Consider the following 9,291-nt stretch of genomic DNA (forward strand, 5'->3'; position numbering starts at 1 on the left):
GGCCCGGGGCAGGAGGTCCGAGCCGTGAGGGGCAGGACGCCGTGAGGGATGTGGGTGCAGGGCGGTGGGATGTGCCCCGTGCCGGTGTGCGGAGGTGCGGGATGTGCCATGGCCCGGGCACAACGCGTCCTGCTGGCGCTCGGCAGTCGTGCGTGTGTTTGCTCTTTGTTACATCCTCTCTGGGAAAGTTTGAGAAGAAGATGCGTCTTCTTGGAGGTCAAGTTCGGCCTGCCTTTGTCTCTTTGTTGCTAGTTTTTATTCTTTGAGTCTTTTAGCTGCAATATGTAGCTAAAGATACGAAGCAGCGTTTTCTGTGCAGGGGGTTTCAGCGCCCCTCAGTAATCTTAAGCCACCAAGATAAAGTTTCATGAAGCTCAGTGGAAGTGAAAATTTCTCACACAGGGGCTATTTCTTTTTATATTTTAAAATATTTTGTGCCAAATGCTTGAAGTTTGTTTTTCCATTTCATTTACGTATCTGTAAGAACACTACAGGCATATTAGTTTGATGAATGAAATTAACACTGCAAAGTTTTGCACATGTATCTTTCACTTACCACCTCTTGTTTCTGTTTCATTTCAGTTCTTCTGGCTCTCCCTTAATGTGTGGCTCTTCTGGAAAACCTTCCTGCTGTATTATCAAGGACTGCAGTATTATTATTTGCATCAGATGTTAGGGGTGAGTGACACAGACATTACTTTTTTTCCCTGGCAGTTGGGATGCTGGGTGATGGTAAAGGGGCAGAATGCATTTCCTAGTCAAGGGTGATACAGACTGCCTGTTAACTCTACGAAGTGGGAAAAGATCAATTAGGAAGCCACTGGGGTACTGCTGGCTGTTGTTTAGGAGTAGTAAGTGAACAGTGTTGAGAAGAAAAAGAGCCAGTCAAGTGTGGGACAGCTCTCCTTCCCTCTCCTCTCTTCCCTCCCAGTGTTCCCAGCTGCAGACAGACTCACATGAACACAAACATGCTCAACAGATGACTGGAGCTCAACTTTTTGTCATCACAATGTTAACCAAGCTTACGGGCTCGTGCTGGCAAATTCTTTCTAATCCAGTTATTGTGATACATATTTGCGGAAAGAATTCTTTTGATAGGCTTAGTACTTTGTGGTCTTTGTTATCCTCATAGTTGCTCTGTTCTGTGTAAATCATTGTAATTTATAGAATTTTAGTTTTATTTTCTAATAACAAATTACTGGACTCTGAAAGGTCTGACTCTTTTTATTTAGAAGAACCCAAAATATAGCTGGAGGAGTGAGATACTGGTTTGTCTTGTGAATTTATCCTCAGCTATACCATTGCAGTTTTTTGAAAGGACTTCTATCCAAAGCAAATAGTTTCAGGGTAAACAACTTGCTGGAAAATGATGTAGGGTTGCTCAGAATTTGAGAATCCAGGAAAAAGTGCATGATTAAGGTGATGCTTTGTAACACTATGTCACACTCAGGAATGGATTTCAATGCAAAATTGCATGAGTTTAAAACCCAGAGGCTGTACATCCTAAGCTCCTATAGAGTCACTGGGTTTTCCCTTTGATCCAGGATATTTTTTCATATGTTTGATTAAATTGCCATAGCTAGCCAGTTCCATGAGCTTTTATGAATTTGCTTGAAAATAAGTTGACACTATATACTTTTCCTTTATATGGTTGACTCAGATGTGTTCAAGAGATGAATCTAGGAAAGGTAGTGCAAAAAGAAGAGAATGAAAGTATTTAAATCCTTCAAGGTGATTACTTTCTTGACAGAAAAAGCACAAAAATGTGTTTAATTTTACCATAATCTCTAATGGCTTTGTAGCTCTGGGCATCCATTTGAAAGCTCTGTTTGCTCCTGGCAGAGCAGGTGGGTTGTTTATAAAGCAAACGTTCTAGGGTTAACATGTTGGGTCAGATTGTCAGCTGGTTTCAATCAGCAAAGTTCCTATGAATTCAGAAGACTCATCTTCCTCGTACCAGCTCATCACAGAATCACAGAATCTTAGGGGTTGGAAGGGACCTTGAAAGATCATCTAATCCACCCCCCCTGCCAGAGTAGGATCACCTAGAGCACATCACACAGGAACACGTCCAGGTGGGGTTTGAATGTCTCCATCATCTAGTCTTTTGCTTTTCTTATACTTCAAAATGAAAAACACAGACAACATAATAAAATGTGTGTTCAGAACCTGTGACATAATGCAAGCAACAGACTCCTTGTTTTGCTTGGTCAGGAGATGAGGACCAGGAGGCCATGTGTTTCAGTTCACCTAACTGCGTCTGTAACTGTAGCTTGCAGTGTCTCTGTGTGCCATTTCTTGATGTCAGAAAATGTTGAGTTTTAGATGAAAATGCTTCATTTATAATTCAACAGCTGATTTTTTTTTTTTTACAGAATAACTTTTCTTTTTTACAGATGTTTTCACAAAACTTGGTTCCCTTTTCCAATCAGTTAACAAAAAATATCAAAAATTAATATAATTTTTGTATAAAAAATGTTATCTTGTTTTTCAGTAAGGTCTACTAAGTTTTTTTCTCTCTTTTTGTCTAAAATCTCTGTAAGAGCTTCTGTACCTGCAGCACGGGAAGATTTCTTGCAGATGATTTTAATGTTTACCAAGTAGCAGGATGGAGAACATGAACAGTTGCTGTTGGAAATCAGATTGTGACATGAAATGAAATCTTGGACTGAATATCCTGAATGTATTTAACTCTCCTACATTTTCATTGTGTGTCTTTTCTTTCTGAAGTGAAAAAGGAGAAAGAATTAAGTCAGTCTTTCTTTCAGTGGTCACTGAAGTGGTTAACTTCCCTTCAGTCCTTTGATTAAAAAGGAGGCTCAGCTATATTATTTTCCAGTTGCATCCTTTGCAACTCTGAAGAAGATAGTACAAGGTTTTAAATTATTTAAATACCTCACTCACAGTCTTTCAATGACAGTCTTTCTGACCCTTAATTCTATACAAGTAAAAAAACACTAAGAGCACTGTGGTGGCCTGGAAGTGCAAAGGGAATAAACATGTCAAAAGCATTGATGTACTTGGAGGAGGTTAATCAGCACACTGTGTGATACGAAATTTAGTGGGTGAATTTATGTTGTGTCAAATGTTATGGCTTTGTTTAGTTTGAGTCCTGTTGATGAGGCCATGAACTCTTCATTCTGGAATCTCCATCCCTGGACATTTTCAAAAACAAATTGGACAAAACCCTGAGCAAACTTAGTCTGAGTTTGGTGTTGAATTTGATTAGAGCAGGAGGTTGGAATAGACATTCAGAGGTCCCCTCGAATCAGAATAATTTTGTGAATATATTATTCTTGCCATGTAAGTTCAACTATGATCTAGTGGATTTAAACCTCTTTCCAGTACTTTTGTCTTCACGACCTATCTCTTTTGATACTTAAATTGCTTGTAAGACTGCAGACTGTAGTCTTATTACATGAATGCATTCATTGCCACTGTCTAGGGAACATGATTCAGCCTGGAGAAGAGAAAGGGGACCTTATAGTGGCCTTCCAGTGCCTGAAAGGGCTACAGGAAAGCTGGGGAGGGACTTTCTACAAGGGCACATAGTGAGAAGACAAGAGGTAATGGATCAAAACTGGAAGAGGGGAGATTTAGGTTAGACATTAGGAAGAAATTCTTGTGTGGGGGTGGTGAGACACTGGAACAGATGGCCCAGAGAAGTTGTGGAAGCTCCATTCCTGGAAGTGCTTGAGGGCAGGTTGGATGGGGTCTTGAGCAACCTGATCTAGTGGAAGTTGTCCCTGCCCATGCAGTGGGGTTGAAACTAGATGATCTTTAAGGTCCCTTCCAACCCAACCCATCTATAATTCTATGATGATATGATAAAGAATCTCAATTTTTCATAATTAAATACATGTTAACTTGTGCCCTTATATTGCTTGAAGAAGAGAAGCCTGGGAAACATGCAACAAACATGAATTTCTTACAAAAAAGAATGCCAGAGAGGAATATTCTTATCTTCATGTTCATGATAGATACTGTAAGATGTAGTAGGTATAAAAAGAAGATTCATAAAGTACTCGTGACTCCAAAATCTTAATTATTGGAGGTTTTGTGTCTCTGAGACAGTGAAGATTGTCCAGATAGTTGATTTCTTTTAAAACTTCTAGCTTTCTCCCTTCAGATTAGTTCAGCTGTATTTTTTTTCCAACAAGTTTGCTTTTGTGTAACCAACAAATTCCGTCATAAATTCAGTACTGGCCTTATTAGAGAACTTACTAGAGAAAACCATTAAATTAAATACCTGTTTCTTGTTGCTTGAGTTCCCCATGAACAGAAAGAGCATCGGGCTCCTTTTGTCATGGCATAAAAGGTCTCTCCCTATTCTCTCTCCAGTGCCTCCTTAAATAACTCTTAATGTAGTCAAATGGGTGTTAATGCAAGAGATAAGCTCCTGAGTTTTACAACAAGGTGGAGAAAATGCATTCTCAGAAGAGTCTCTTTGGGAAAAGACTGAATGGCTGGAAAAGGGACTGAAAAGTGAAAGTGCTGCCTCACTTTTATATCTATACATTTGTTACTTTCTTACTATGCAGTGCTGCTACACTGCTTGGAATATGTTGCAGATATTCGAGTAACTTACATGTCTCTCCTTGTTAGTTCATCACAATGATAAAGATTTTACTAATTGAGGCCGAATTTGGCTTTCATTGATCCGTATGCAACTGCACTGCAGCTGCTTTGCCCACAAATCAAGCACTGAAGGAAGCTGTGTATCTTGACCCTTTATTTTCCTTAATGCAAGATGTTTTGGCTATTTGAGATTTGCTCTTTAGGGTGTTCCATGCAGCAAAAATGTCTAATGAGATGTTTATGTTGCTATGGAAGCTATACAGTTATATAAATATATATCTGCAGGATTCTCTCATGAATATGGAGAATGTTAATACACAGGACCTTATCTTGATAGTCACCTCGAATTTGCAAATTAAGCTCTTCTTGCATTCTCTTTGCCTCACTCTAGATGGTTCATTTGCCAAAACATTTTTTCCTTAGACCCTTTGTCCTTCCTGAACAACTCACAGCTGAGCGTCATTGCTGAGATTATTCTCAGTTATGAGCCAATGAGGAACTTCGGGTTTTGCATTCCTTGCTTCCCTTGCTTCCCTTGCTTCCCTTGCTTCCCTTGCTTCCCTTGCTTCCCTTGCTTCCCTTGCTTCCCTTGCTTCCCTTGCTTCCCTTGCTTCCCTTGCTTCCCTTGCTTCCCTTGCTTCCCTTGCGTCCCTTGCTTCCCTTGCTTCCCTTGCTTCCCTTGCTTCCCTTGCTTCCCTTGCTTCCCTTGCTTCCCTTGCTTCCCTTGCTTCCCTTCCCTCCCCTGACAGGTTTGGGTTGGAAGGGACCTTAAAGATTGTCTAGTTTCAACCTCTCTGCATAGGTAGGGACACGTCCCACTAGAGGTTTCTCAAAGTCTCATTCAGTCTCTCCTTGAACACTTCCAGAGATGGGGCATCCACAATTTCTTTGGGCAACCTGTGCTAGTGTCTCACCACCCTCACATGAAAAAATTTCTTCCTAATATCTAACCTAAATCTCCTCTCTTCCAGTTTAAAACCATTACCCCTTCTCCTGTCACTGCATGTCCTTGTTAAAAGCCCCTCTCCAACATTCTTGTAGGCCCCTTTCAGGTAATAGTAATAAAGATGATAATTTAGTCTGAAATATTGTAAATGAATATACTTTGGAGATTACCAGAGAAGTTGGAAGCCAACACTGAATTTCAAATTAAGATAGTTGCTTTCCTCAGATTGCATGGCTGAGTTAAGCAGGAGGAGGAGTACATCTAGCACAAAGAGACTGTGTATAAAAGGAACATGACCTAAATATGTGGATAGAAAGAATCATAGAATCATAGAGTGATCAAGTTGGGAAGGGACCTTAAAGACCATCAGGTTCCAGCCTCCCTGTTATGAGCAGGGACACCTCTCACCAGACCAGGCTGCACAAGCCTCATCCAACCTGGCCTTAAACACCTGCAGGGATGCGGCTTCCACAACCTTTCTGGGCAACCTATTCCAGCGCCTTGCTCCCTTTCATGCCCTCTTTCATAAAACCATTATCCTTTGGCCTCCCACTATCCTCTCTGGTGAAAATTTCTCCTGGTTTTCCTGTAGTCTCCCTTTAGGTATCGGAAGGCTGCTCTGAGGTCTCCCTGGAGCCTTCTCTTCTCCAGGCTGAATAGCCCCAAATGCCTGATGGGTGAGTTACAAGTGAAAGGTGAAAACAAGGATTCTCAGTAGTTCAGGGAAGATGCTCCATAGCTCATGAAAGCTAAAAATTTTCTTGCTATCATCCAGTCCTGATTTTTCTCCCTTTCTGCAGTGTCATATCAAAGTGCTGATTCACATATGCAAGCAGATGACTGAAGCTGAATTAGAGTAGAGAATGGGGTTTTGTGTTTTGGTTTGTTGTTTTGGTTTGTTGGTGCTTTTTTGTACTTAATATAGTTCTTCAAATGTAAATAAAATATATTGCATCACTTAGCATAATTTTTGAAGGATTGCAGTACAGGAGGTTGAGTTTTACAGAGTCCTGCCCTGAAATCTTCCATCTTCAGGAAAAAAATCAAGTCAAATCTTAGTAGGAGTTTTCACATGTTCTGGTAGTTTTCTGCTACCCTTGCATTTTCATTCCTTTCAGCTTCCTTTCAGCTGCTTTGGGTTATTTTTTGCTAGATGTCCAGCCAGATTTAGCAGGCCTAGGGGAATAATTGCTATCTATACTATTCAGATCTTTCCTTCATCTTAGATTATCTGTGCTGTTACTAAATACAAGGAGTACTCTATGAAGAAAAGGAAGTCAGGTCAAAAGGAGGCACATTTTGTCCCACCTAAAAATAAGTATTTTATATGATCTAGGGAGCAGTGTGTGGTATGTAAGTCTTCCTACAACTTTTCAATCAGGACTAGGGCAGTGATTGTCCACTTATACTTGCACTGGTAAGGCCACAGCTCAAATCCTGTGTTCAGTTTTGGACCCCTCACTACAAGAAGGACATCAAGGTACTGGAGTGTGTTCAGAGGAGGGAAACAAAGCTGGGGAAAGGTCTGGAGAACATGTTTTATGAGGAGTAGCTGAGGGAACTGGAATTGTTCAGCTTGGAGAAAAGGAGGCTGAAGTGAGACATTGCTCTCTATAGCTATGCAAAAGGAGGTTGTAACAAGTGATAGAACAAAAGGAAATGGACTCAAGTTGCACCAGGGGAGGTTTAGATTAGATATTAAGAAAAAAATATTAACAGGAAAGGTCATCACGCACTGGAACAGGCTGTGTGGGGAAGTGGTTGAGTCACCATCCCTGGACGTATTTAAAAGCCATGTAGCTGTGGTGCTTAGGGACATGATTTAGTGGTGGACTTGGCAGGGATAGGTTAGCAGTTGGTCTAGGTGATCTAAAGGTCTTGTCCAACCAAATGATCCTATGATTCTAAGTTGCCCTAAACGCCAGAAGACTGAAAAGTTTCAAAGAAAGGCTTCCAGTGAAAGAATCAAGTGTCTTCTGCAGCATGACCAGTTTAGGATTGTTGCTTGCAGATAGTGAAGGTCTGAGAATCAGATACCCATCACATTTAGGTTTTGAAGGAATTGTGGTATTCTTCCATTTTTATTTTATTTTTTTTTTTTCCTGCAAGGTGAGATTGAATGGTGAGATAGTACAGTTTGAAGTCTTCCTGTATTCATAGAATCATAGAATCATTAAGGTTGGAAGGGACCTTAAAGGTCATCAAGTTCCAAACCTCCTGCCATGAGCAGAGAACCCTACCACTGGACAAAACCTTGTCCAACCTGGCCCTAAAAATCTCCAGGGATGGGGCATCAACATTCTCCCTGGGCAACCCATTCCAGTTCCTCACCACCCTCATGATGAAGAATTTCTTCCTAATATCTAACCTAAATCTCTTCTCTCTCAGTTTAAAAACATTACCCCTTGTCCTATCACTATCTTCTCTGATAAAAAGTCCTTCCCCAGCTTTCCTGTAGCCCCTTTCAAGTACTGGAAGGTGCTATAAGGTCTCCCTGGAGCCTTCTCTTCTCCAGGCTGAACAGCCCCAACTGTCTCAGCCTGTCTTCATAGCAGAGGTGCTCCAGGCCTTTGATCATCTTGATGGCCCTTCTCTGGACCCTCTCCAACAGGTCTATATCTTTCTTGTGCTGAGGGCCCCAGAACTGTACACAGTATTCCAGGTGGGGTCTGACCAGAGCAGAGTAGAGGGGCAGAATCCCCTCCCTGGCCCTGCTGGCCCCACTTCTTTTGATGCAGCCCAGGCTGCAGTTGCTCTCTGGGCTCCAGCACACACTGGCAGCTCATGTTGAGCTTCTCATCAACTACCATCCCCAAGTCCTTCTCCTCAGGATTGCTCTCCAGCCATTCTTCCCCCAGCCTGTATTTGTGCCTGAGGTAGTGCCAACCCAGGTGCAGGACGCTGCACTTGGCCTTGTTGAACTTCATGAGGTTGGCCCTGGCCCACCTCTCCAGCCTGTCAAGGTCCCTCTGAATGGTGTCCCTTCCCTCTAGGGTGTCAACCACACCACACAGCTTGGTATCATCAGCAAATTCGCTGAGGATACACTCAATCTCACTGTCCATGTCTCTGACAAGGATGCTAAACAGCACTGGTTCCAATACTGACCTCTGAGGGACACCACTCGTCACCTGCCTCCATTTGGACATTGAGCCATTGACCACAATTGTGCTTCCTAGTACCTTTCACAACCATATATTAAATATTAGATTTCTGCACACAGCAGTTGCAGCTAACATTAATTTCTGTGTTCATAACTGAAAAGCTTTGGGGCATTCTGTGACACACAGTAAATTACTTTAGCCCTTGGCGTAATACTGAAATAATTTGCCTGACTGCAGAGAAACTCCTTTCCCCTGCAGAACACAGAACATCCAACAAGAATTGACTTTCTACTTCCCTGTCTTACTTTGCACATTGTATGAGTGTAGTCAGGAGTCCCCTCTGATTTCTGTGGGACCATGCATCAGGTAGGGATAGCTGGGGGGCTTCTATTTCCACTATGTCTCCCAAGCCTTTTCATGCTGTTATGAAGAAGTGATCGCTTAATACTTGTATGGAGAAAATGTGTAGCCAAATTTTTAGGATTTGAAGTTGTACTGGATCCAGCTCCCTGCTGTGTCTGCCAAAGGTTTCTTCAGTGAATTTGACTAATTTTTTATTTTCATGTACCTCTTTGCCCCTCCATGAAATAGGGTAACAGCACATGTGGTGTTGGGTAGGCAGAGCACAGAAGGACACTGTCAAATGCTTGGATTTGTTTTCAG

The 9,291-nt window shown here is 41.8% G+C and overlaps 1 protein-coding gene across 2 annotated transcripts in view; it reads left to right on the top strand.

Moving 5' to 3' along the window:
- The first annotated feature begins 594 nt into the window (after nt 1–594).
- NOX4 (NADPH oxidase 4) overlaps nt 595–9,291 on the top strand; it is a 105,341-nt gene continuing 96,644 nt past the window's right edge. For both annotated transcript variants that reach the window (XM_010002617.1, XM_010002618.1), the window contains exon 1: nt 595–678. In XM_010002617.1, the coding sequence (XP_010000919.1) occupies nt 670–678 (9 nt within the window). In that variant the 5' untranslated portion in view covers nt 595–669. The remainder of the gene's footprint in view (nt 679–9,291) is intronic.

Source organism: Chaetura pelagica, unplaced genomic scaffold (genome assembly GCF_000747805.2).
Source record: "Chaetura pelagica isolate M959 unplaced genomic scaffold, ChaPel_1.0 scaffold338, whole genome shotgun sequence".
In the NCBI taxonomy this organism is placed as follows: Eukaryota; Metazoa; Chordata; class Aves; order Apodiformes; family Apodidae; genus Chaetura; species Chaetura pelagica.